The 27,919-nt window shown below is 47.6% G+C and overlaps 3 protein-coding genes and 1 long non-coding RNA gene across 11 annotated transcripts in view; 1 reads left to right on the forward strand and 3 right to left on the reverse strand.

Annotated features, from left to right (window-relative positions):
• The window catches only part of INSR (insulin receptor), a 58,344-nt gene extending 43,726 nt beyond the window's left edge, over nucleotides 1-14,618 (reverse strand). Inside the window, 3 exon segments of the mRNA XM_053965762.1 lie at nucleotides 5,731-6,282; nucleotides 14,134-14,551; nucleotides 14,553-14,618. Coding sequence (XP_053821737.1) covers nucleotides 5,731-6,282; nucleotides 14,134-14,551; nucleotides 14,553-14,597 — 1,015 coding nt within the window. The 5' untranslated portion in view covers nucleotides 14,598-14,618.
• Nucleotides 13,933-18,006, forward strand: LOC128800522 (uncharacterized). Of its 3 annotated transcripts, none has more exons than XR_008435000.1 (4): nucleotides 13,933-14,058; nucleotides 14,993-15,098; nucleotides 17,081-17,208; nucleotides 17,762-18,006. It is a non-coding gene; the product is annotated as an uncharacterized LOC128800522 (long non-coding RNA). The 3 variants fall into 3 exon arrangements; XR_008435001.1 differs by lacking the exon at nucleotides 13,933-14,058 and adding an exon at nucleotides 14,637-14,726; XR_008435002.1 differs by lacking the exons at nucleotides 17,081-17,208; nucleotides 17,762-18,006 and adding an exon at nucleotides 15,186-15,426.
• Nucleotides 18,007-20,897: 2,891 nt separating this feature from the next.
• On the reverse strand, nucleotides 20,898-26,445 carry USE1 (unconventional SNARE in the ER 1). Its single transcript, XM_053965630.1, has 8 exons — nucleotides 25,930-26,445; nucleotides 25,729-25,778; nucleotides 25,105-25,183; nucleotides 24,455-24,607; nucleotides 24,229-24,247; nucleotides 23,478-23,508; nucleotides 23,081-23,243; nucleotides 20,898-22,869 (listed from the first exon to the last, which is right to left on the reverse strand). Exons 1-8 carry the CDS (start codon nucleotides 26,065-26,067, stop codon nucleotides 22,687-22,689), a joined length of 816 nt encoding a protein of 271 aa, XP_053821605.1. The 5' UTR covers nucleotides 26,068-26,445; the 3' UTR covers nucleotides 20,898-22,686.
• A 67-nt stretch (nucleotides 26,446-26,512) lies between these two features.
• MYO9B (myosin IXB) overlaps nucleotides 26,513-27,919 on the reverse strand; it is a 43,102-nt gene continuing 41,695 nt past the window's right edge. For 4 of the 6 annotated variants that reach the window (XM_053965626.1, XM_053965625.1, XM_053965624.1 and 1 more), the window contains 2 exons: nucleotides 27,560-27,687; nucleotides 26,513-27,409 (listed from right to left, as the gene is read on the reverse strand). In XM_053965626.1, coding sequence (XP_053821601.1) covers nucleotides 26,973-27,409; nucleotides 27,560-27,687 — 565 coding nt within the window. In that variant the 3' untranslated portion in view covers nucleotides 26,513-26,972. Of the gene's footprint in view, nucleotides 27,410-27,547; nucleotides 27,688-27,919 lie in introns of all 6 variants that reach the window. The other 2 variants (XM_053965629.1, XM_053965627.1) reach the window with 1 other exon arrangement.

The following is a 27,919-nucleotide window of genomic DNA, read 5'->3' on the forward strand; positions in this document are numbered from 1 at the left end:
AACTTTGTTATTCAAACCTGCCTTGAAGAAGTTCAGAGTTGCAGAATTTCTGCTGGCACTGGCCTTGCTGAGAGTGCTCAGTGCTGTTTCACAGCAGTTGAAAGACATTTCAGGCTGAGCAATGCTTTTCTCAGAGCTTTGTTGTGCTGCTTGTACTTGGGAACAAAGCAACTCCTCAGTTCCTTACCTGTCCCTTATCTGTCCCAGAATTTTCCCCAGATAAATCACAGGGAAATTAAAGAGAGATCCTGTTGTATCCCTTTGTCTCTAGACCTGTTTCCCAACGTGATAGAAAAAAAAAAATAAATAAATCACAGAATATCCTGATTTGGAAGGGACCCACAAAGATCATCAAAAATCCAGCTCCTGGCTCTGCACAGGACAACCCCAAAAATCCCACACAAAACCAGGAAAAGCATTATTATTTTCACACAGAACCTTTCTTTAGCAGCTCTTTGCATGTCAATTATTCCACACTGTCATCCTTTCCATAGGCTGCTTTAAGTCCTCTTCAATGGACACAAACTGTTTAATCTACTTTCCACAAAGTCAGTATTTTGCCACAAATTCTAAATTGCACTAATGGAGAAACAACTTTTGTTTCTATCATGAAAAAAAGAGACAATACATGGGAAAAAAAGGAGCCTACTGACAGACCTGAAATGGCCCACACTCATAATAACTCAAATTTCCTGGCAGCAAGAAGCCCCAAGATGAAGCAGGTAACAGATTCCTACAAAGGTTTCATTCAGGATGAACAAGAGAATTTGAATTCTATCTTACCTTCTAATGAATGAAGCCTATAGTTCACAGAATTACAGAATTAATCTCAGGATGGTTTGGTTGGAAAGGACCTTAAAGCCCATCCAGTGCCAGCCCTGCCATGGCAGGGACATTTCCCACTGTCCCAGGTGCTCCAAGCCCTGTCCAGCCTGGCCTTGGGCACTGCCAGGGATCCAGGGGCAGCCACAGCTGCTCTGGGCAGGGCCCCACCACCCTCTGAGTAGAGAATTTCTCCCTAACATCTGGCCTAAATATTTCCTCTTTTAGTTTAAAACCATTCTCCCTTTTCCTATCACTACTTGGCCCTGTAAAAACTGTTTCAGATATCTTTATATTTCAGGAATGTGGCCCTTCAGTGTTCACCAAGGGACTGATATTGCAGATAATTTTGTTGGTAACTTTTATTTGGCCATTCCACTTTTCCTTCCCATTGCCTTACTCCATTTCCACATGACCCGACATGCAATAAAAGGCTGAACCAGCCTTTTTAATTAGACTGTCAAACCCATCAGTTCTGTATGGACAGAGCAGCCTGACTGCAGGGAGAATTGGCAGGAAATCCTATTTCAGAGGGAATTGTTCCTTCCGCAAGAGGAGTGACAGACATATAGGAAAAAAAAAAAAAAAAAAGACATGGAAAAAATGTGAAATATGAAAATCATGCTTGGCAGATCCAGACCGAGGTCTAGGACGTGGCATTTCCAGCATTTTTGTTGTCTGCATTCTTCAGCAAGACGCTCTCTGCAGTGCAGGACCAAGAAGTACATTTTGATGGCAATAAAATAACTGTGTATGTGAAAAAAAACCCTGTTAAAAATGTCAGTGAAGAGGTACAAAACCCCCAGAACAGGAACAGCACTTGGCTGCCATAAACAGCATCAGGCTAGACCCAAATTCCAAACAGACTACACATTTCCCTCCCTGCCTACCCAAAATATAACACGAGTTGGCCTTAACTGAACTGACTTGGTTTTCACACCAACATGAGTGATTTAGGAGAAAAAAAAAAAAAAAAAAAAAAGAAAATTCTGAGGAAGCACATCCCAACAGATCTCAATCCATGGTGCATCCACCTACACATCCTGGCACTCAGACACTGAGTCCTCAATACTGCCACTGCTTTTTCCAAGGGTGCAGCTGTCCACAAATGATTTCAGTTCCTCCTCACTGGTTTCATCCCCAACCTTTGCTCCAATGTCTGTAAGAAAATCCTTTACTTTGTTGTCCTGAACACTGTTATCACCAACTGAAAAAAAAAAAAAATTCCAGGCTGGAATTGTAGCTACGGGGATGATTCAGAGGCTTGGACGTGTGCCTTGGAGATAATTCCATGCTATAACTGAAAAGTTAGTTTTGGACTCAAGTGGGATATTTGCGCTGATTAAATAAAGGAATAATTAAATAAAGGAGGGATAACGTGGAGCAACCACAGAGAGCTGGCAGGGGAAGGGCAGGGAATGGTGTGGAAGAGATGGGGGACACCAGCACCCCACTCCAGCCCCAACTTCGCCATTTCCCACACGCACAAGACTTTTCAGAGAATCCCAGAGTCCTCAAGGCTGGAAAAGACCTTGAAGACCAAGTCCAGCCCTCAGCACCACCCCCGTGCTCATCCCTAACCCCTGTCCCCAAGTGCCTTTGAGCACCTCCAGGGATGGGGACTCCAGTGCTCCCAGTGCTCCCAGCCTTTTCCATCAAGAAGTTTTCCCCAATCTCCCATCTAAACCTCCCTTGGGGCAACTTGAAGCCATTTCCTCTTATCTTGCCCCTGGGAGAAGAGACCAATCCCCACCTGGCTGTCCCCAGGAGTTCATTTTCCAGCCTTCCCACAGCTGCTCTCCCAAATTTCTTGCCCATCTCCTAATATTTTCCAGCGAGACTCCAAGCTTAGCAAGCTGGAAAAGCCGGTCAGCTTGGGACTTGTCTCTGTCAATTGACACCCACTCTGTAAAATCAAAACAATCAATATTTACATATCCTTGAAGGGTTTTTCCCAGTCCCAGGGCAGCAGTTTAGACAGCAATAACTTCCCATCCAAAGATGCAAAAAAAATTAAAAAAAAAAAAAAAAAACAAGAACCAGGAGATTCTACATCAAGTTTCATTAAACAAACCAGGGGTACAAATAACCTGGGTTAAAAACTCCACACAAAACCAAACTTCCCTCTGAAAATGATACCGAAATTGCTGCATTTCATTCTGGTTAGAAGATAAAGAGAAAAAAATCAAAGAGAATACACTTAAATCCAGAGAGCCAGGAGACCTGAGCACAGCATTAGCTGCTGAAGATTCCCAGATAAGCTGCAGAAATGCAGAGGGAAAGATTTCATGACATTAATACCCTGGGCACTGGGTACTGTGGGAAATTTAGGACTTTTGAACAATTGATTAATATGATCAAGCAGAAGCTGCTCATTGTTTATATTAAACATGCTTTTATAGATTTTATAAACTACTAAGTACACACTTTTCGATTGGTGTTTTTGTTTTGTTCACTTGGTTTTTGTTTGTATTTTTTGGAGTCTATGATTGGTTATAGTTTAGGTGTTTTACAGTTTACTGTTATCTAGTTTTTGCGGTCTTGGTATTTGGTTTCTCAGCCTCTTCTTTCTTCATTTAGCACAATTTATGTTCTAATAGCTTTGACCAATTCTTGAGGCTTTGATAACAAACTCAGAAGCAGGCTGGCTGGTGCACACTGTGGCCTAACCCTTGCAAATATAATTGCAACAACTGGGAGCTGCTGCGAGGCTCTTCAGGCTAAGGAAAGCCAAAATACAATTCACACAAGCTTTTAATAATCTTGACAAAACAATTACACATGCTAAGGATACATTAGGGCTGGCAGGAGAACAGAGAGGCAGCGATTGCACCGGCAGGTTCGCTAAATAAATGTCACTTAATCTCCACCACTGGCGTGTGCTCAGAGTCTAAAGGCTACTCACAAACAGGCAAAAAAGGTCTAAAAAACCTCTCAGGCTGTCAAAACAACTGCAGAAGCACAGGGGCAGGTGTCACAAGGCATGGGATCACACAGATCCCAGCCCGTGCAAAACAGTGGCTACCAAAAAACTAAAGTCCAAATCCCAGCGTTCAAAACAAAGATAAGCCCGGCTTGTTAAGAGCTTTGGGAAGTGCATTCCAGTCACTGCCCAAATATTCAGGAGCACGGCTTCCCTACTGTTCCTTCTGCAAGGGACACACAAAACCAGAGCATCTGTGTAGAGTGCCTTTTGAAACCATTTTCTGATTAAAATCTCCATTTCTGGGTCACACAGACTGAGCTGAGGCAGGTACTGGACAGGTGTCCTCCAACAAACTCTTGCATCAGAGGCTTGGGAGCTCAGATTTCTGTCCCAGTGGTAAAATATTATCATTAAAATATTACATTTCTCCAGGTTTCACGGAAATAGGCAGATTTTTAAGGGAGAGAAAACCATCCACTACGGTCTGCTGCAAGACAGCCCCTGAAAATTCACAGGAATTTTGGGGCATTATGTTCCAGGCACTAAAGAAGTGCCAATTAGACCTTTACCCTTATGAAACAGCAGAAAACACAGCACATGAAATGCATAAGAAACCAGGTTTCAGTGCTGATGTAACTGCATACCTGAAAGTTTATAAATAAAATGCTTTACAATCTTATTTTTCATTTTAAAAAAGGAACACACGTACACACTTGCATCTTCTTGCTCATACCCTGTTATTCTGGCCACAAAAAATAACCACTTTCTTTAAAAGGAAGCTGGACAATTTTGGGGTGAGGAGTAGCAGAGGGGAAACCACATTAATTGCATTAGTTTGTGCATACTGGTAGGAATTCCTCCTCAAATTTGGCACTTAGCACTCAGAGCTGCCCTTTAAAGCTTGGCAAGAATTTCTCTCCAGCCCACAAGTTTCCTAATTTCGTCTCAGGACACACTGGTTCGTTTGGATGCACGACCTCCAGAAAGGCAGACAACCCTAAATGTGTCACTCTCACCTCAATTCACTTTGCTCCCCGTCAAGTCAGATTTAACATAAATCAAAGCCAATATATAATTAAAGTTAAGCTTAAGGTCAGTTCCAAGTTTGGAAAAAAACAAATCTGTATGAAATTAAAAGCAACTCTAATACATTTGAGGACTGGGGTGGCAACAGCAGTGAGCTTTTTGAACAGCAGTGAGCTTCTGCCCTGAACCAAAGCCCCGGGCTCGAAGTTACTTCACCCTCTACCCCATCCAGGTCCTCTCTTCTCCTTCTCCCTTCCCCTTCAGGTCTGACTTGGCTTCCAGCTTCTTCTCTGTGCAAATGCTGCTCACCCATCCACAGAGCTTACACATTTTTTATGGCAGGAAGGTTTTGGTAAAGGTGGAATTGCACCTTTCCAGAATGGGGTTTATTCCACTGAGACTTTTCCCCACTGTTGTGCTCCACCTGCTGAAGCTCTCAGTCAGTCTGGACTTTGATTCCCTCCCCAAACCCCAATAAAGACACTCAGAGTACCAACTGTTATCCAAGACAGTCACAGCCCATGAAAATGGTGAGCTCTGGGCAGTTCCTGACTCTGCAGAAGAACCAAACACAGAATTCTGGATGTCTTATAAAAACGGGTGAAAGAACTGCTCAAACACATCCCAAAGGTTTTCTCTTCATCTAAGGTCAATTTTCAGCCCTTCTTTTAGGAATCTGTGCTTACAGGTAGCAATCAGCAGGCACCTATCAGGCCTCCAAGAATCCCAGAATGGTTTGGGTTGGAAGGGACCCCAAAGCCCATCCAGTGTCATGGCAGGGACACCTTCCACCATCCCAGGCTACTCCAAGCCCTGTCCAGCCTGGCCTTGGGCACTGCCAGGGATCCAGGGGCAGCCACAGCTGCTCTGGGCACCCTGGGCCAGGGCCTCAAAGGTCCTGACAGGTCAAAATTTGACAGCAAAGCCCCAGCTGAGCCCCCTCACTGTGCACTCACCTCTCTGGCAGCGATCGTGTGTCCAGCAGCGCTCGATGAAAATCCCGTTTATCACTGTGGGGGGACAGCTGCTCTTCCCTTTCACAGTGCCTGGGCACACATCTCCACACTCTTCTTTGTCATCCTTGTTGGCCACGATGTAATTGTCTTCTACAGAATCCAAAATCCTGGACCAGTCGATGGTGGACAGGTAGCAGAGCTCGTTGTTCTTCTCAATGCGCACGGCGCCCCGGGTGATGTTCATCAGGTTGTAGAGGCCAATTTCTTTCAGGTGAACCATCTCAAAGATCACCAGGGCGTAGTTGAAGAACAGGTGAGTCCCTCTGATCACAGTGAGGTTGGGGAAGAGGCCCTTCAAGCTCTCCAGGCCGTAGACACGGAACAGCAGCAGGTAGTCTGTGATCATGGTCAGCTTGGGGAAGCTGAGCTCGCGGAAATCTTCGGGCTTGGTTTTGAACATCAGCAGGATCTGCAAGTGGCCCTCGATCACAGTGCAGTTCTCCAGCATGTTCAGCCTGGTCAGGTTGTTGCGGATGTCCATGCTCCTGCAAACTGGGAGGCAAAGGATCATTTATTTATTTAACAGAAGGTTAATTGTTGGAGTTTTCTACAAGTTCAGTTTTGTCCTACCGCACCGAGCTCCGCTGGGGACTGGTGGCCCTCTCAGCAAGGTAGGCTTCAAGTGTTAAGAAATACACTGTGGGGAACATTCCCTGGTATAAGGTTACAAAACAAGAGTATTTCATCATTTTTTCTGCCATCTTGAGTGCCTGCCTGTTGCCTCTATCACGACTGCAGTGCTAACACCAGTGCTGGGACATCACAAAGGGAAGAGATGTCTGGGCTGTTTTCTTCAGGTAGCTGCCAGCAACACACCTACCTCGTCTCAGATTGTGCAATTAATGCCAGGGGATTAGAGGGAGTCATTTAGAATGGTTGCAGGGAGGGGAAGATAGCAAAGAATAATGGCCAGAGAAGGTAGTGCTTGGGAAGAGAGCAGAAAAACCTGGAAATGCACAGGAGCACAGCCCACGCTCCTGCCCAGACTCTGCTGACAGGAGTAATTTACTACATTTGTAATTTTTGCCCTTAGCATTCTTTTCAGATGAGGTGTTGGGGCTTTTTTTGTGATTATTTTCTCAAGGGTGCAAGTCTCCCTCTCTTGACTATCAGGGCAGTTTATTTCACAGAACCAGTAACCAAAGAACTGGCAAAGTGAACAAATACATGAAGCATAAATTAGAAGGTAAACTGAGTAATAGGAATCCAGGCACCAGCAAAAGGAAGAAGTCTGAATAGGGAAATATTTTTTCAACTCTAAGCACAGGTAAGAAATGAAGAAGGAAATTTGCAGCCCCACGCCTCTACAGCACAACAAAACTCCCTGTGACAACCCTTTGAAATCAACTTCATAGAAACATCAGCCAGACTTTAATGTTCAAATCCAAGTGGATTCTTCCTGAATTTTTCCTTTTTGAAGACTCCATCCACACAAAGGATTCTCTCTTTTTTCTACGGCTGGGCCAGTGTCTTCCCTCCCCACTTAAGAACAAAAAACACAGTCTCTTTCCTCTTTTGTCACTATATGTAAAGTTCACCAGCAATAAAACCACCACATCACAGCTCCAAGGGATCATCCAGCCTTAAATAAAACTGATGTGGACACAAACATTTCACAGTTAGGATTGTCTGACTCCTCATGGTTTAACACAGACCACTGATGTAGGGGTTAAAACCAAATTCTATGTAAATATCTTAATAATTATTCAAAAATTTGCTCCACTGACTGCAAGAAAAAAAAATTGGCAATACTAATATGGGATTTGAAGCAATGCTATTGCCCAATGGGATTTTTTGGCACTATATCCAAGTCGTTTCATAAATTGCTTTCTGGAAGAAAAAAGCCAATGCACACGGTGCCTCAAGGATTAAGGATGTACTTGGAAAAAGTGGGAAAAGGAACCTGATGACCAGCCAGCAGCAATTCTCTGCCCCAAACTGTACTGCTGCACATCCCAGCCTGGGATAAAAGACCTGGGAGAGCAACAGATTCAGCTTAAACGCTCTGGATATTTATTTGCAAGAAATAACATTGGTATTTCCAAAGAAGCAAGTGCGTGGCAGGCCAGGACAGTGAAAGGAGAAGTAACTGAGGGACACGTAAGAAATTGAAAGACTGAATTCAACTGAAGTCACCAGGGCAGCTAAAATTACCAGATAAATTCAAAATGCAACATCTTGCTTCTTATTTAATCTTGGTTCTCATTATTCTGGGGTGCACAGCAGTGTTGGGGTGGTACCCACCACCAGCTGCTGCACCACAGGATAATGCACTGCCTGCTGGAATGGACAGCTGACCTTAAGGAAAAGGAAAGGTCCAGAAATACAGACCAGGAATTCCTTCTGAGAGCCAGAGCTCCAGGCTATTGCTGCGGCTGAAGGCCACGAGATGCATGAATACCCTGAGCACAATTGCCTGTGTCTTTCATCATTTTGGGCAGAACGAGGTGAGTCACCAGGGGCTGGACACAAGCCCTGCACCCACACTGTCCCTGCCCAGGGCACCTTGAGCAGGGCTGGGAGGATCTGCAGACAGGTAATGGCCAGGAAAAGCCCTCTGAGTGCCGTGGTTGCATTTCCAGGCTGTGGAAATCTTCCTTTTGTGCAGGAACAGAGCTTGGTGTGGAGGAGCTACCCCAGGTGGGCAGCCCAGTGCCCGAGGCTGGGTGCCCAGCACTGAGGACATTCAAGGTCCTGGCTGGCAGAGGAACAGATCCACAGCCAGCAAGGACTGTGAGAGGATGATCTGAATCCCAGGCTGGTTTGGGTTGGGAAGGACCTCAAAGCCCCTCCAGTGCCACCCCTGCCACGGTAGGGACATCTTCCACCATCCCAGGCTGCTCCAAGTCTTGTCCAACCTGGCCTTGGGCACTGCAGGGATCCAGGGGCAGCCACAGCTGCTCTGGGAATTCCATCCCAGCCCCTCCCCACCCTCCCAGGGAACAATTCCTAATTCCCAATATCCCATCCATCCCTGCCCTCTGGCAGTGGGAGCCATTCCCTGTGTCCTGGCACTCCTGGTCACTGCAGCCCTGGAGTTCACAGCTCTCACTCCTTTCCTCAAACACTCAAAACCAAATAAATTACTCTGCTCCTGAACCTTTCAAGCTTCTGGAGATCACCACTAACATGAGCCATGCTGCTCCTGGTCCAAACAGCCCAAAAGCTGCTCAAAGATCTTCCAACCTCCAGAAAAAACTCAAGCATTTGAACACCCCCACAGGGTACAAACCTCCCTCTCTTCCAGCTCTCCCTGTCCTGACACAGATTCCCCACTGGAGGCTGCAGAAAAGGTGACCAAAGGCTAACAACTCCAAATATTTTGAAAAGATGTGTTAAGGAACAAAGGTTAGCTAGAGGTGAATCTAAAAAGAAATGAATGAAGCTTTTGAAGAGTTAAAAATACAGATCTACCAGAGCTGGAAGTACAACACCCATCATTCATCAGCTGCTTTTCCCCACAGTTAGAGAAAAATCACACTTAATTATTTTTCAGGTTCTACTTCAATTTAGTTTTTAAGTGATAAATGGTATCCAAGCTCTTTCTTTTTAACACCTCAAAGATCAAAGAGAATAATAAGGAATTAAGAACATCTGAAACAAAATAGGCTTTTTAGTTGGAGGTTTCTCCATCTTTTCATGCCTTTGAATTTTCAGCAGTTCATATCTCCTGTTCATGCAGTAGCAGCTTAAGTCACCCCATAAATTTATTGTTACCAAGACAACAAGAAGCAGTTTTAAGCAAAGTAATAAGTGTTTTTCCACAGCTTCTCTCGATAGTATTTCTTCTGCAGGGACAGGGGAATTAATCAACCATTCAGTAGGAAGGCAAGGCAGGTTTGATCCCAGAAGGAGGAGAGCAAAGTTGAGCCATCAATTATAACACAGACAACCTGGTTTCAAAAAACACATAAATCAGCTTTCAGGGAAATAAAAAAAATCACAAATTGATTCTCCAGTAGTAGGCCCAAAGCTGCTCCTGTGCAAACTACTGGCAAAACCCCCACTACACATAAATTCCTAAATTTCAGCAGAAACAACAGCACAGCTCTGAGCTGCCAGAAGAAGCACAGCTCCATCCCTGCTACCAAGCTACTCACTCAAAAAATTACTAAATCATCCTACACGTGTTCCACCAGCACCCCCAGAAAACCGAGCTCTTTAAAAAACAAACAAACAAACAAATCCCAAGATGCCAAAGCCTCTTGGACAAACTGGTTTGGTAACAGCCTTCAAGTCCTGAATGAAGAAACGAGATCTGATGCCAGAGGTTAAGTTTTCAAGATAGAGTCTAACCAGGGGAATAGCTGGAACTTAAACCTTGTTTATAGTAAATCATGTGGATACTAAACCTTAATGATTCACTGCTTCAGAGCTCTGGCCTTTAACAATCAACATCAGGGTAATCTGGCACAGAAGGAACACAAACCATTTGAGGTAACTGTTGGTTAATTCTGTCAGGTTTTTTTTTTTGTTTCTTTGTTTGTTTTTGGGTTTTTTTTTGGGTTGGTTGTTTTTTTTTTGGTAGTATTTGCTGCCTACTGAATAAACAAACTATTGCAAAAAAAAATTACACTTGCTTGGGTTGGGTCAAAAGCATTGCAATTCTACATAAAGCTGATTTTTAGAAGTGGCTTTAGGAGACTGGGAAAAGGATTTTTGGGTGTTTCTTGGGATTAACTGCTGAGACAGGAAAACATCCTGGTAACAGGTTAGAGGGAAGGACTGTGTGACAGCTCCTAGCCTACTGCAGCAACTGTTTACTAAACATAAAAACCATCTAATTGTGAAATATGGATTTTCATGCTTCATTTCTGCACCTCAGATACCTCGAGCTGAGAGAACTGGATATGGACTCCAAAATGAGCCCCTATAAACCCCCAGCCCTCAGGGAACATCTCAGGTGCCTGATACCTCTCACCACTCAAACCCCTCCAAGTCTGGCCTTTAAAGCCTGGGCTGGGCTGTCTTTATGCTCCCCTCATTTGACTCAAAGCCCAAACAGCAAACAGGACTTGTCCTGCCCCATTTCCAGGCAGAGAGAACCAGTGCTGGGGTGACAGCACCCCAGGATCACTCGGGGTAACGGCGGCGTCCGTGCTGGAGCTGACACACCTGAGGATCCTCCCTGCTCCAAAGGCAGCAGGAACAGGTTCTACACCTTGCCCATATCAGCATTATTGATATTCCACAAGGCACTCACCCCAAAAGAGACCTCCAGAAAGCTCTGGGGTTTTACACTGCTCAGAGACAGCCACTGTGCTGCCTCTCCCCAAAAAAAGGGACAGGACACGCTGGGGCCTGGGCTTGGTACAGCCCTGCTCTTCTGCACTCACTTTTCCCAATTTATTCTCCTACTACTTTTTCTCCTTTATTCCTACTTTTATTCTCATAAACAATTTCATTCTAGACCGAGTCTCTCAACATAAAAAATTAACACAGGCTTGAGGTGGGACAAGGGAACAGTTTCTTAATGAGTTTACGAGCACAAAAATATCTGTATCAGCCAGATATGATACCAACTAAGAAGCAACCTGTTTTTGTAAGTGTGTTACTACAGTAATACACAGTGAAATTTGTCCCACAGGATGACTTAGGCAGAGGTCTCTCAACTGCATTCCCAACTCTCACATCAGCAGCAGGTACTGGAGCACATGTGCAGCTCCCAAATTTAGAAGAGTTCAGAAAGGGAGGAAGAGCACTCTAAACACCCATGACTGCATTGATCAGTTTTCTATTAACCAGAAAAGGAGCCCAAAGGAAGCTGCTCCATTAGCAGATGCCTACAACTAGGTGAGGTAAATCCCACCCCAAATACCAGAGCTAATGAACTGACAGGCATGAGTCATGTGCAAGATTTATTTCAAGAAGTTGCATTATGTTTACACAGTCATTAAAAAAAAAATACACAAAACTGTCTTTCTTCCCAAAACAAGATATATGGATCTTCATTTTATGCCCAGGTCAGGCCTTCTTTCCTTAACCCTTTCTTCTCCTCTCAGTAATTCCTGAACTCAGCAACTACCTTTAACTACATGTAAGAGAGGAAGAGTGCTCTCACATGAGTATTGTGCTCTCACATGAAGTATTCCTAAAATATTTAGGAAAATGGGATGGATTGAGGAGGAGAAACTCATAATCTGGATGTAAATGTGAACTTTACCATCCACCCCATTTTTCTACTGAACCACCTCCATCTACCTGCTGCTTGCCCCCAACTCTTCCCCAAGGCTGCCTAAAGGTACCAAAAGGGAGAGAAATTTACACAAGGGGCACAAGGAAAACCATGGATGGGGGGAATTTTGTCCCTGGAGAGCCTGGCTGTGGGAACACAGGGCACAGATCTCCAAGAAAGCTGCCTCCATCAGACCCGTTGCTCAGGGAACAACTTGTTTGCTCATGCAGCTCTCGTACGTGCATTTCCCCCCCTGGATTTTGTTTCTGTTTTCCATCCCCACCGCGGTGCTCCGTGACCTCACCGTTCCCAGAAAACTGAGCCAAGCCCCCAGAAAACAGAATCAAACACCAGAGCAGCTGAAAACCTTTCAAATCAGGTTCAAACATCAAAACCCTGATGGCCCAAACAGTCTGTAGAATACTTCATGAAGTATTTGCACAGTAAAAATGATAAGGAAATGTTCCAGCCCACGCTTTGCTTTGCTGTCTTGTGCCCCTGTTCCTCCATCCATGAACTCAAGAGTACATTTTCCTACCACGCTGTAACACAGCAAAGATTAGGGAGTTTAGAACCTAAACACGCCTGAACCCCAAAAAGCAAATATGATTTAAATAAATAACCAAATCACAGGCTGCGCCGTGGCAGTAATAATAGTGTTTTCAAATTAGGAACTGCTGGACTCCAGTTGCACACGTATTTATTTATTATTAGTGCTATATGTCAACTGCCTTTTCCATCTCTGCTGGAGGCGGGCAGGTTTGCCCACAGCAGCTGGGACTGACCCTCCCAAGGTAACACAGTGTCACCGGCCTCTTGTGAGGTTCCAAAGGTGTGAGGGAAGAAACTGGGTTATTTTTGAAATATGTGACTTGTCCTATTGCTGGAAAAAGAGGCTGTCTTACAGGAACATCCTGCTTTATTCCCTGAATCCCATACACATCCCAATAATGTCCATCACTGTATTGTCCGTACTTGAACTGATTCTCTTGCTCTTGCCTTTTCTGATGGGAAAGCCAACAGGTAGACTGTCTATGGGAGACAGGACCCACAGATCCAGTTAGCTGTCTTTAAATAAATATTTTCCTTTTGTCAAAAACATTTGTAAGAATTGCCCAAAATTAAAGAACCTCTCATTAAAAGGATTTCCTAAGCAAGTTTATTTAACGTAACCCATCAAAACAGCTTGTAAGGCTAAACCTCGAGCCAGCCGTGGGTTTAACAAGCTTGTGACTCCAACACAACATCCTTATACCCCTGTCAGTATTTTACAAGCCCCTGTGTACACACAGAGCCTTCCCCCAGAGCTCTCTCCCATCTTAGTACCTGTGGATTTGGCACACTACCTAAAAGTGGTTAAAGACAAAACCTCCGCGTCTGGCCACACTAAACCCTCCTGAAACCGGAGCCGAGGAGCGGCGGGGGCACAGGGCTGGGGAGGGGACCGGGGAGGACACCGAGGAAGGGATCAGGGAAAGGACCCGAGAAGGGACTGGGGAAGGGAGCGGGCAGGGCAGCCAGGAAGGGACCCGGGACAGGACCTGGGAAAGGGACACGGGACAGGACCTGGGAAAGGGACACGGGAAAGAATCGGGGAAAGGGACATGGGAAAGAATCGGGGAAAGGGACATGGGAAAGAATCGGGGAAGGGACCGGGGAGTGGATCAGGGCAGGGGACACAGGGAAGGGGCCGGAGAGCGGTCGGAGAAAGGGACCGGGGAGGGGACTGAGGAAGAGACCCTGGCAGGGCCCGGGGAGGGGACTAGGTAGGGGACCCGGGGAGGAATCGGGGAAGGGACGCGGGAAGGAAAGGGGGAAGTGCCCATGGAAGGACCCGGGGAGCGGCACCGGAGAGGGGCCCGTGCCCTTCCCCGCGCCTGCCCCGGGCGCGGCCCCCGCTGACCCCGGCCCAGCGCCCGCCCGCGCGGGGCCCCGCGGGCCGGGACGCGCCGGGGCAGCCGCTGCCCTCCCCGCGGCTGTGCCCGCTCCAATCTCGGCCGCCGCCGGGCCCTCCCCGCCGGCCCCGGGCCGGGGGTGAAGGTGACCCGGGAGCGCTCCGGGCCGCGGCCGCGCTGCCCGCGGGCCCCGCGCAGGTACAAAGGGCACGGCGGGGCCGGGCCCGCGCCGCCGCCGCCGCCCCCAACCCTCCCGGCCGGGCCCCGACTCACTCTCGCCGCGGCCGCGGCCGCACCAGGCTCCCAGCACCACGGCCACGGCCAGCGCCGCCGCCGCCGCCGCCGCTCTCGGTCCCATCCCGCGCCGCTGCCGCGGCCGCCGCCGCCCGGCGCGAATCAGAGCCCGCGGGGCGGGCGCGGGGGCCGGGCCCGGCCGAGCATCGCCGGTGGAGCCCCCGCGGAGCCCCTTTATAGCGCCGGGCCCCTCCCTGCCCGCGGTGTCGGCCCCGGCCCGGCGGCCCCTTCCAGCGCAGGCCGGGCTGGCGGCGGCGCCCCGGCCAGTAAACAAGGGGCTGCCCCCGTCAGCTGCGAGCCGAGCGGGGCGGCCGCAAGAGGCGGCGCGGAGCGCGGGCACGGGACGGGACGGGCCGGGGGAGGAGCAGCGGCAGCGGCCGCGGCGGCACCCAGCCACCCTTCATCAGCCACCCATCCGTCCAGCCATCCATCTGTCCGTCCATCCTTCTCTCCGCCCGCCCAGCCACCCATCCAGGCCGGCTGTGAGCCCTGCTGGCGCTGCCCGAGGAGCCGCTGCGGCCTCGGTAGCGTTCAGCGAGTGAAACGCAGGAGTTGAGGAGCCTCACCTCGCTGTGGGTTCACATGGAAGGAGAGTAGGGTTAGGTTAGAGATTAGGGAAAAGATTTTTACTGGGAGGGTGGGCAGGCCCTAGCACAGGGTGCCCAGAGCAGCTGTGGCTGCCCCTGGATCCCTGGCAGTGCCCAAGGCCAGGCTGGACAGGGCTGGGAGCAGCCTGGGACAGTGGAAGGTGTCCCTGTCCATGGCAGCGGTGGAATTGGGATGGGCTCCAAGGGCCATTCTAACCCAAACCATTCTGGGATTCTCTGTCTGTCCCCAGCGCTGACAGCCCAGGCTGAGAGCAGGGCTGCTGCCCTGGCTGTGCCCATGTCCCTTCTCCTCCCCTCGGAAAGGATGAATTGCCACAGAACTGGACAGAGCTTGAGGTGAGGATAACTAACGTCTACCACTGCCACTGCTTTCAGTATCACAGAACCCAAAGAGCCATTGCAGATTTCTGGTTCTTTTTCCAGTGGGATTCACCATTTGGTGCCTTTTTTAATCATCTCTGCGCTGCACTCATGCTAAGCCATGACAGTACGTTTCCTGGCAACTTCCAGTAATTTTATCTGGCTCTTGCTTTCAGCCATTTCTGCGAGACAAATGAGTTATAAACTGCTGGAATAAAGCCTTTTTTAATTAAAAAATGCTTTGCAAATAGACATTCTTTACAATTTTTATCCCACCATGTTTAGCTTAGAACAGATCTCTCATTTCTGCTTGATTTTAAGAGCTCCTGGGCAGGCCAGTGGTGACCAGCAGGTCACTGTGCCTCAGTCCTTTTGTCTGGACACTGAATTGCACTATGAGTTTACCCTATTTAAAATACTTTGCATTGCTTTTCCAGGTAAAGAATCACTGCAGTTGTCCCAGGGACACGACACAGTGTGAATGAGGGGAGGGCTGGTCAGTGAAATCGTGGCTCTGCTGGTGTGATTCAGCCCCTGACATTGTTTGAGGTTTCCCTGTTGGACAGGGTAAGGCTGGCGGCCTGATTCGACCAGTGTAAGCAGGATTAGCTGGGATGGTACCTGTGCAACAATAACTACATCTTGGCATTTGCAGACTACTTAAATGCTGAGATGAAAGGCTCTGCTTAAGTGGGGATGCTTTCTCTGTCATCAGCACAGCAGATGTGTGTCTGCACAGCACAGGAGCTGTTGGTTCGGCCCATTGGTGCACCAGAACCACAGTCGTGGGACAGCATTTCCCCCATTTCTGTCCTTTTTTCCCAAATCCACGCTGCTGCCTCAAGCTGAGAAGTGCAGAGAGACTCAGCCCCACTCATTCTGGACTGCTTCAGGAAGTAAGGGCAGTTAAGGAATGGAAATAAACAACAAAAGTATGCATTCTCTGCTTGCAAATTAACCTGCTTTATGACTGTAGACTTTGCATAAAACAGACAGAGCCAAACATCACCTGGACAGCTCGGGCTGTGTGGAATTTATACTGTGACTGTAACAGCAACCTGCTCTTGCTTACTCACTTATGTTCTCATTGCCTTTCATGTAATAATGATATCAGCTTACACATTGGCACATGAGGATTAAAGGCTACAGATTTATTATCTTTCCTTAAAATACTATTTTTAGTTTCTAATTACTGATTAAGAACATCAGGGTGCAACCTTTCCAGCATCTTTCCCATACATCCACTGCTACATATTCATCACGCTACAGTGCACTTGGTTTGCAATCAGATAAACCAACAGGAGCAATGTGGGCGCTTAGAAACTAAGCCAACACCTGCTTACTCTTTTTTTTTTTTCCTAATAGCTGCAATGCAGGCTCTTCTTTTATTCCTGATTCAAGAAGCTTCTAAAATCACCGGTTTGATATATTAAATATTGGCAACAGTCACATTTCTTTCTCTCCACTACAGATGTTTTATGGTTTAGTTAAAATAACTTGGGGATAAGTGCTATGAACTGTGACAATCACAGACCATGGGGGTTCAGATCTGAATCCTCCTGAGAAAATAAGTACAGAGAGACTTGCAATAGAGTGTATCCATCTGTTTGATCCTACAAAGACTTATTTGTTTTGGTTTGATCCATTCCTTACTAAAATCACGGAATGGTTTGGGTTGGAAGGGGCCTTAGAGACCATCCCATCCCACCCCTGCCATGGCAGGGACACCTCCCACTGTCCCAGGCTGCTCCCAGCCCTGTCCAGCCTGGCCTTGGGCACTGCCAGGGATCCAGGGGCAGCCACAGCTGCTCTGGGCTCACTGTGCCAGGGCCTGCCCACCCTGCCAGGGAACAATTCCTGCCCAATATCCCATCCATCCCTGCCCTCTGGCAGTGGGAGCCATTCCCTGGGTCCTGTCCCTCCATCCCTTGTCCAAAGTCTACTGCTCTGTCCTACAGATGCCTCCACATCAAACCAACCTAAGAGTACCAAGTTCCCAACAGATCCCTCCTCCAGATCAATGCTGCCCAGGACTGAAGCCCTTGGAAGCCCATCCCTGGAGCAGGAGCCACGTTTGCACAAACAGGTAGGGACAATGACTTTGTAAAGCAGCTTGAATGCTGCAGCAGCAACACCCTTGTACTGCCACACATGTCTGTGGAGAGAGAACCCAGCTCAGCTCCCAGCTACCAACACATGGAGCTTGCTGAGAGCTTCACACCTTGAGAACCAACACATCTTTTTCCCTATACACTGGAAAGTGAGTGGGTTTTAGGTTGTGTGTCTTTAGCCATACAAATTAAAATTCCTCACTGATTAACCAGTCTGGGAATAGTCAAGGAACACAAACTTTGCGCCCAAAAGGAGCTTTGGAGCAGTTGACTCACCAGGAAGGTTCATTGGTACCAATTCTGTTTTAAGAACTAAACTGCTTGAAAACCAGTTCAGGAGCCAAAGCCACATGGCAGCCTGGGGCTGAGCTGAGGTCAGAATTCCCACTTTCTGCTCCACCAGTTCACTGTGGCCTTCTCTTAATAACAAGTTGCAACTGCCTGGGTGAAGAGTTACCCCATGGCTCGAGTTGCTCTGTTTTTATTGATTTGCCAGGCACTCTTTCCTGCTCACACATTTCTCACCAGGCAATTTGCACGTTATGCAGCCTCCTGCCCTTTGAAGATGCAGCAGAGCTGCTGTTGAAGCCAACAACAGCCAAGTCTCTGCATCACTGGCAGGATGTTGCTGCGAAGGTTTACGGGATTGACTTCTCAGTGACTAAACCTAACGATGAGAGCACAGGAGAGCTGACCTTGGAAAATTATCTCATCCTGTTTAAAGTCACACAAAACCCTTGGCCAAATCTCTTAATATAAAATATTTCACGTCATGGATTGACAGAGTTCCTTTCTTACCCTTCCTTCCGTCCACACCAAATCCGATAAGTGACTTTTCTCAGTGAGAAGGCTCAGAGGATGGAGATCCGGTCACTTCATGTGCTAAGGACAGAAGTCTCAGCTTTTTACTGTTGAGACAGGAAACACTGTCAGATCCTTCTGGAGAATTCTATTGTTCCATGAGCAAATACAAATTTTGGCCAGGGTGAAAATGGCAGAGGGCATCTCTCTGCTACATGCAGGTCAAAGACCCTGGAGATGAAGGAAGCAAATTCAGGTCTTCATGGCCAGCTGCAGCACTGCCTCATTTTAGCTTTTTTTGGTCCAGTTTCTGGTTTTGTGCAGTTTGATTTTTGGGTGTCACAGAGGCAGATGCAATATTTGACTTATTTTTAATTCCTTGTAAGAATATTTTTGTTCTAATTCAGCATCAAAGTTTTCAACTTGAAAAAAACAAAGTGCTGTCAGCGTTCCCAACCTGGGTCTGGCGAGCAGGGCCCAGATGTGAGACAGCCAGACAGATGTGGCCTTCAGCCCCCTGAGCCTCCTCACCCTCCATCCTTCCCTGAACTTCTGCTGCTCACCTCAGGCAGCCCCAGGTGTGTTTTGCACAACCTGCTGCCAGGCTCCCTGTTCTCCATCGGCCACCACGTGCAGGGCAGCGGCCACAGCCGTGTCACTGCCCCCAGCACGGCCACGCCGGGTTCCAGCCCAGCCACCAGCTATACCAGTTCTGATCCACAGCTCACCCCCAGCCCCTCCTTCCTTGGTTATTTCTTGACACTAATGCCTGTTTTTGTTGATCCAGAGTCTAATTTGGAGGGAGTCCTGGCACTCTGGGCAGCACCAGGGGTTCCCAAACTCTGGCTCTGTGCTCCACGCTGCTCAGGGTTTGTGTTTTGGACGAGTCAGAACTCCCAGTTCCCGTTTGATAACCGGTTTGTTCTGTCGCTGGGAGACACGCCCTCCCTCTGTAAATGTTACAAATCAGCCGTATCTGATCCATTATTCACTAACTGCTGCTGCTTCTCAGTTCCAGCTCCTATTAGAGGGAGAGCTCATGCCAGAAATGTCACGGTGGCATCATGTGACAGGTGGTATTGATTTAGCGCCGTTGGGGTTTAATGTCACTCCCGTTCAGTGGGACACACGGCAAGTGCACGGATTCCCAGCAGTGGGGCAGGTCAGGACAGGAGCTCCCAGCCAGCCCCATGCCAGGCCCTGGGACTTGGGAATTACATTGGGAATTCTGCTGCAGACTGCGACATTTCAGGATCTGCTCCGAGCTGCTCTAGCACTGCCATTACAGTTTTTATGGTTCACAGAATCATAGAATGGTTGGTTTGGAAGGATCTTAAAAGCCCATCCCATCCCACCCCCTGCCATGGGCAGGGACACCTTCCACTATCCCAGGCTGCTCCAAGCCCCATCCAGCCTGGCCTGGAACACTTCCAGCAATGGGGCAGCCACAGCTGCTCTGGGCAGCCTTTGCCAGGGCCTCTGCACCCTCACAGGAAGAATTTCTTTGGTAAAAGAAATGAAATTGTAACTATAAATCATAAGACTCAATTCTGAGGTTTCATGGCAGGATTACAGCAGACAATGAGAAGGAAGGTGACACTGGGTGTCACACAGGGAACAGTCAGGAGGAGAACCTTGCTCTGCCCACTCCCTCCTTTTCACTCTTCATAGGATATTCCCTTCTGGCAGAATAGCTGCCAGTTTGGGGAAGCTGCTCACAGCCTCTCAAGCCTGATGCACAAAGTGCAAAGAAAACCCAAGGGAGCATGTCCCCAAAACCTGGGACTGCCCAGCCACAGGAGCCATTGTATCCAGTGTTCTGCTCCTGCCATTCCTGCACCAACAGCCTGTGAAGGATCCTTCCAGCACATCCCATCTGTGACGAGGACACTGCTAAACACTGAGCATTGTAACACACGGAGTCTCTGCCACCAAGGGTGTTTGCCAGAAAAGCTTAGACTAACCCAGAGTCACTGCTGCTGCCAGACTCTGAATTGCTGCACCCACTGGCCTGACGTGACCCAAGCCTCCAAAAGGGTTTTGGTTTAATTTTCCTTGCTCTCTCAAAGCAGGTAGTCTGCCAAGAAGCCAAGCAAGGCCCAGCCCTGTGCCTGATAAACATCTCCCCATCTGGATTTCCCAAGCTTTTGGGAAAGTTAAGCAACTCTCACAGAAGGCCATTTCTATACATATTCTATAGATATTATTCTGTAGAGAGCTGCACAGAGCCTTGTGCCACGAAATGGAGCTGAGGGCTGGAGCAGCAGAGCATCCACCACCCTCCACAGGTCAGTCAAAAATAAAAACTGTCATTCATCTGGGAAATGTCACAAAGCCCTGAGTCATTGTTTATTCTAAATAGCACCGGCTCCCATCTTCAAAGTGGTGTTGAATGACTCCAATTGCTAAATGTACTCGAGAAAAGCAAAGACAACAGCCCAGCCTTTGTGTGCAGGGCAGTGGATCCGTTGAGCTGGGAGAAGAAGGGAACATTCTTCCACCTGGGAGAGAAGCCCCAGGAAGCAGAGGCTCAGGCTCAGAGGCTCCAGTGCCACTGGAGATAACAAAAAGTGTTACAGAGTTCACTCCTGGCCATTCATGCAAAATAACAAACACCCATGAAATGTCAATGGGCAAAAGTTAAGTGATTTCTGAACTCACTCCATGCAGACTTCTTTGTAAATCAGTATCTGTGACTTGGAGGGGTGGATGTTTTCTTGGAGACAAGCTATCACTAGCAGCTCCCTTTCAAGTCTTTCCAACCAAAAATTTCCTAATTTATAAGTGCCAAAAAGTTGTAGGCAACCCATTTTGCTGATAGCAAAAGTCAGTTTTAAACTTGTCTGCAATGATGCACCAAATCTTCTGTAAACTGGGAAAAAATAATTTATTTCAAGTAATAAAGAGGACAATGTTATGGACGATGAAGCATGAATGTTGCATCCCAGAATCTCACACACAAAAACCATTCCAGCATCACATTCAGCCTCTAAGAGAAGAGCTTGGCATTGAAATGCCTGCAGGGAAAGTAGTGAGCAATCAGAATTGAAAAATAATTTGGTGACACAGCATTGACTAATGAAGCACAGTGAAATGTCAAACATTACATACAGATGAAGGAAAACAACTGGGAAAAGTAGAAATGTCCATAAATTGACTGCCACAACTATAAATTTCTCTAAATTCAAGGTAAGTAAAACAGGAGTATATTGCAGATATCTGAGTAGCTGAAATTAAAAGCTGTGCCTCATAATATAATTATTCATTAGATAATCCCTAAGTGAGTGGCATACTACATTACAAGCATAGTGTTAAATGAACAGAAGTATTCTGTGTAAAACATGTTAACTGTCTTCATTACCCAGAGATGGGTTTGTGCAGAAGAGAGCACAGCTCTGACACAGAGCCTGCTGCTTTGGGATGTGTTCAAAGCAAAGCTGGATATTCCTAAGAATCCAATTGTGCCAACAACTCTTCCCCCACCATCCCCTGTCCTGGGGCTGTTGGGATCAGCAGCCAGGCCTGGAGCACCCCATGGTTTGGTTCCAGACCAAAGCACAGCCAGGGTCACCTGCTGCCCCTCACCTCCTCCATGGGACACACCTGAACACTGACCAGCAGGGTGCAGAAGGGTTTGCCTTCAGCTTATCACAAGCACCTACAGAGACTCTCAGGCTGTCACACAAGCCCTGCTTTACTGCAGTCTCCAAGTTTTTCTAGCAGCAGCAGTATTTTAAAAATATGAGTTTCTTTTTTCTCTGTTTTATTTTAGTGAACTCTGAAGACAACAGGAATAATTTGCTCAAAAAGAAAGGCTAAGTATTTCTTTTAATTATTACTTCCATCTTGAAGACACCACTTTCCTTTGCCCTCATCTTCCAGCACAAGCATGTTTGCACAGGTGAGGTCTGTGCCACCTGCAGCACTGTGTGTACAGTTCGAAGGTGGCAGGGTCACAGTGTTTCCTTCATGCAGCAGCATCAACACCACAATGAGAAGTGAGAACATTTGCACGCACAAAAGGGAGGCAAACCCTGCACAGAAAGCAACTCCAGTCCTGTAGCAATCTAAACTGGAGAAGATGGTGAAGTCTGTAGTCCCAAATACCCATCTGGGCAAAAGGTGAGCCTGAGAAGAGTTTTACCTGTTGATACTCTGAATCTGAGCCAAGCAAGCACCTGAACAGCAGAATTCTCTTTCTACACCTGCAGCTGTGTATGTACAGAACTGAAATTAAATATCCTGTTGGCAACAAGCTCCTAGGTCAGTACAGAAAAGCTGTGAAGACAGGAAACAATGTAAGATTTCAACTGTTATTTAAATTTGTATTGGCTAAATGCCTTTTAGGAGTCATAACATTTGTCACAAACACATTAAAAATGACTGTATTTATCCACTAAAGAACTTGTTAGCAGCTCAGTGTAAATTCTCATCTTACCTCAGCTCTCCCCGCAAGAGGCAACAACAGTCACCAAGTAAACAAGTATGCAAGTGTGGAAAGCCTTCCTCAGGAAACCCCACACTGCCTGCACAGGGAGGAGATGCAAGGCAGGCCTTGGACAGCCTCTTTAAGGACATTGATTGTGACAGTTCTTACACCAGCTGAGCTTTCCCACTGCACTGCAGGCAGCTTTAAGTAAAATGAAACAGAATCATTTCAGTTTGGGGAAAATCCTGATGAATAGAATCATGCTGATGAATATAAAACAAACTACAATTAGCATTATCCAGAGCAGCCAGTTGACAGATTTCTTGGCGTGCTGTTCCAGGCGGTCGGATTCGTCCTTGAGCTTCTCGAAGTTCTGGTCTGCCATCCTCAGGGAGTGTGACAGTGTCTGTGGAGCAAAGAGAGCAAACAGTGTCAGCCTCACAGCTGCCAGGTCTGGCAGCTTCCTCCAACAGAGAAAAGGTTCAACTGCAGGCAGGTGCTGCCCCCAGTCTCCCCACTCCAATCCCACCTGGAATCTGGAGCTACAGGATTTCACACATCAGCACTTGAACCTTGTGGGTTGCAAAACTGAGGGGCCACAGCTCAACAAGCGCTACCTGGTTGTCCTGTTTGATCACGTTCTGGGCAGCCAGAGTGTTGTTTTTGAGGCTGCGAGCCAAGCTGAGCATTTCCTCAGCCAGCTTCTCCTGCATGTCCTGGTGGTGCTGCAGCACAGCATCCAGCTCCACTGCTGACTGCTTCTCGTCTGATGTGAGGCCTCTGCAAGAGCACAAGGAAAAAAAAGGGATTTACACTTCCTTCTGGGCTGATCTCACAAGTTTTCCCCAGGTTTTACATCTCTACAAGACAACAAGGCCCATTGAGTCAACTGAAGTCATTATATTTTGGTTTCTATAAACAGACACTTCACCCAATTTAAAGCATATCTAGAATTTTAAATTGGGGAAACAGTGCTCAAAATACTGAGCACTGGAATGAGAAATTTTGACTTACTTTCGCTTCCTTACGTTCAACTCCTCAGAATCTGGAAAAATATAAAAAAGTGTTTAGCATGTTATAAATTCCTATGCAATCACAGGCTGAAAAAACAAGTCTCTTGTAAGGGATTTTTGGATATCCAAATCCTACTTAGCCTCTACCCCCAAGGAATATGGGTGTCAAATACCTACCTGCTTTCTGCAGGGAAAAGAGGACACCCAACATCAAAAGAAGGGAAAAACCCCAGCTGAATCACATCCCTGAGGGCAGGGTTTCAGCCTGTGTGTCTCGGTGTTCTTTCAGGACACATTAGATTGGCCCAGCTCCAGCTGCTCTAACAGTAGCCATGGAAACCTCAAATTAATTCCTCCCAGTTCCCTACGTGAATAACATGGCTGTGTATTCCAGAGGAACTGAACAACACCTACTCAAAACACCCAAGATCACATGGTTTGCTCAGAGCAGAAGGGAACAGGCACAAAATAAATTGCCCCTGCTAATTCTGTAATTAGAATGTCTGTTTCTGCATGAATGCTACAAAAGGAGCTTCCTGCAAGTCCCTGCCACCATTGATAACAACACTTCTGCTTTCAACTGTTAAAGAGTTTTTAGTTTCATTTGTTTTTAAAATTTGTTGTCTTGAAAAGAAGTGAGGCACTAAATTAAAAGTACACTTTGGGAAATCTTAAAACACCTGACCTCCCTCTTCCCCTCTCTCTAAGACTCAGGTTGACTACAGTTAGAGGAACCAAGAGATTGAACTTACCATCAGTAGCCAGGGGGTCCTGGGAGGAGAAAGAAAACCAAAACAGCAGATTACAAAGGGTCAGTGATAAAGGACAGCCCTGCAGGCCTGGCAGAGTGCTGTGCCCAGGATTTTGAGATAAAGAGCTGCCTCCCCACCCAGCCTGGGACACTTCTGAGACACAGCCACCCGAGGCAGTGGAACGCAAGCAGGACAACCTGGGAAGCAGCAGCAGCGCTGAACGTACCGTGCCGAGCAGCTCGCTCCTCATCTGGCCCGTGCAGCGCGCCTTGGTCTGCAGGTGGACGGTTTTGGTGGCCGGGGTTCTCTCCTTGGCCGTCGTCGGGGTGCGCCCAGGGGCCAGGAACTGGTTTGCCAGAGCCTTTTCTGTCGATGAAGACTGGGAGTGGGAAGAAGCAGGGATATGACACTCTGCAGCGTGAGGCAGCTGGGGTGTGACCCACAAGGATGGGGGTGCAATCCCACAGCTGCTTCCCAACAGGGAAGTCAGCCTGAACAGCAGCGCTGACTGCACCTCACTGGCTAGACCCAGCTTGTTGGCATTTCACAGCTCTCCAGGTGACCTGGGACCAGCCCAGAGAGGTGTCAGGCCTGAGGGACAGCACCTGCCCTTGCATCTCACAGCAAAGGAGTGAGAAAGATGAATGTACACTTTGCTTTGCTTTTGAAAAGAAGCTTCATACCATACCTCCTTTTAACAAAATATGACTCCAATATATTTATGCAGGCTTTCACAAGGAGTGCCTAATAATAATAATAATATTTTAATGACTGTTATTTTGAGATGTAAGATAAATGTAAGCATAGGAACCAGGTAATAGGTGAATATAAACACAGAATACTGGAATCTTTTCAAGCTGAACTAGTAGATCTCACCAATTTTTCAGCTTCTAGGAGTCCCTTTAGGAAGTCCACTTTGCGAGAGTATTCATTCAGCAGTTCAGGGGCTGGCTTGCTGTTGGAATTGAAAGATAACAATATCAAAACCAAAAGTTATCAGCATTTTCTAGTGTTCTACTTTCCAAATGAAATAATAAAAAAAAACCCCACATGGTTTTCCAAAGAAGCAGAAATAGCCTCAGATCAGGAATACACTTCCAATTCTCTTCAAATCACTTTTTCCAAGGCAAGGAGGGCTCAAGGAATACATATTTCCACAGGGAAGCACACTCTGCCATGATGTCTGTGGGCTATGGCTGACTTACAGGTAAGAGATTATCGAATCACAGTGTCATTAATGTTGGAAAAGACATCCGAGATCACCAGATCCAACCTTCGGCTGAATCCCCCCATTCCCACTAAACCATATTGCCAAGTGCCACATCTGCTCTCCTTTTGAACACTTCCAGGGATGGTGACTCCATCACTTCCCTGGGCAGCCCGTTCCAGTGTTTTACCACTTTCACTGAAGGAAATTTTCCTGGTATCCAACCTAAACCTCCCCTGGCACACCCTGAAGCACAAACCCACAACAGTCACCCAGGGGCTCAGAGCGCTCACCTGGACTGCTTCTTCAGCTCCCGGAGCATGTCCTCCAGAGCAGCCACATACTGAGGGCAAAAACAAGATTTTAAGCGGCGGCATTAAGGAGAAATACCCTGTTTGGCAAAGACTGTGGATTTAACACCACAGCGCTCCCCGTCTCGGTTACTGAGGGCCCGGACGCGGTGCTGCGGGGCGGGAGAGGAGCGGCGGCCTCACCTTCTCCAGCCGCCACTCCTCGGGGTCCCGCCGCTCCGCCGCCAGCGCCTCGCACCGGCTCAGGAGCCGCATCAGGTTCAGCTCCAGCCGCGTCGCGGCCATGGCGGCACCGGAACTCGCCTCAGCGCCGGGCGCCATCTTGGGGCGGGGCGCGGGGAGGGGCGGGAAGCGCCGGGCGGGCCGTGACCGCCCCGGTTTATTTAAAAAAACCCAAAAGCTCCCTCAAATCACCGCAAACCCAAGGCGTGCACACGGGCATGGAGGCAGCTGCGGCTCGGGACAGCGCTGTGGCCGAGCTGAGCTCTTCCCTCACTTTAACGTGGTACAGCGCCGTGAGGGGCTGGGGCATGGCCGCGAGTTCAAGGTCGCCCTCAGGCACCGAGGTGAGGCGGCTCGCACAGCACACCCAGCATGGGTGCTCCGCCTTTGCTCCAGGAGCACCAAAATCCTCCCCTGTGACACCACAGCCGCGTTAGTGCTTCCCTTTCCCCGGTTCTTTATCAGTACTTCATAAAAACAGTAACCCAATCAAAGGCTTCCTTCAGAATAAATTGCTTGTTAGGCATCGATCAACTACCACATGTATTTTTTAAAAGTGCAATGTTTTAATAAACGTTTTTATACATGTTGGTCTCAGTTAAGGCTATTACCACATTAACAGTTCTGTAAACCGTAGAGAAAATTGTCATAAAATCATACAAAACATTAAGGCAACACACATTGACCTAAACTCACTGTTGGTCCCATGAGAGTCCATTGTAAGGCAAATGGAAAAGGCACAGCAGTGGAATGGGTTTTTTTTTTTCCTGTACACTCAATCCATGTATTTTATTCTACATGAGGCTTTACTGTCTTTGCAAGATTTTAATTTAAAGTGGAGAATATTTGCTTTAAACAACCTTGCTTAACCCTTACAGTACTGTACATTTCTGGGCTGCCTTCCCCGCAGCCACCTAAAAGGCCATGAACAAGTTCACGGCCTTCAAAGGGTTAAAGCCAAAGCTGTGGTCAACTTCAAGAAGAGTCCAGAGAGCTGAAGAATTTCACTTCTCCACACAGGGAATGTGAGAGTAAGGGTCTGAGAACCTGCGTTTGAGTTTTGCTGTGGGTTCGTATTCATCCCCGAGTTCCTGAGCGTGGGCCAGTGCAGACCCTTGTGCAATGTACACCGAGTGGATGCTGTCTGTCCGCCTCGCTGGCTGCTCCCTCCACGGCACCCTCTGACACTCTTCCTTAGCGAAGGCCTCGTACGGGGACTCTGTACATTTCAACATCCCGGGAGGAAGTTTTATGTTTGCTGTTGGCATCACTGGAGTTCGACGGGGCACTTTAATCTTGGACAGTGTTAAGGAGTATCTGCGCCTTGAAGCCAGGGATGCAGAGTAAGAATTTGAAGAGGTTTGCGGGAGAGAAGGCACTTTGCAAATGTCTTTGGCAGGCACGCTGGAGCTCTGAGCATGGCAGTGTAATCCAATAATTGCTTTAAAGAAAGAAGATACTTAGAGACTGATAGCAGGCCTAAAATGTAACTCAATACGAGCCACTGTGACCAGATAATGTCTGGTCACCCGGCTGTATGCAGTGAAAAAGATATAGAATAAAAAAAAGCACTTACTACCTTAATACTGACCTTCGGTATCCACCCGGCCTGGTTTGTCCTCCAGCAGGCTCTCTGTGCTCGCAGAGGTCTCCGAGTCCACGTTTTCCTCGTCAGAGCCTCGCTGGTCAAGCTCAGGTAAGCGGTAAGTGATGTCCTCCCTGCATCAAACACAGGCTGCAGCACCTCTGACACAAGCACCTTTACGCAGCTCACGTTCAGAGGTAAGCATGTAGTCATTAACTATTCATTTCATTTTCTCTCAGCTAGTGCTGTGTATTTTCCTTTTCCCCCTCATGAAGGCCTACAGAACAGAGTTAGATCCTTTTGGACAAAAGGTATCCTGCTTTACTACCTGTATTGCCTCCCAGTGCAAAGGGCATGGCCTGACCA

Source organism: Vidua chalybeata, chromosome 27 (assembly GCF_026979565.1).
Source record: "Vidua chalybeata isolate OUT-0048 chromosome 27, bVidCha1 merged haplotype, whole genome shotgun sequence".
NCBI classification, from domain to species: domain Eukaryota; kingdom Metazoa; phylum Chordata; class Aves; order Passeriformes; family Viduidae; genus Vidua; species Vidua chalybeata.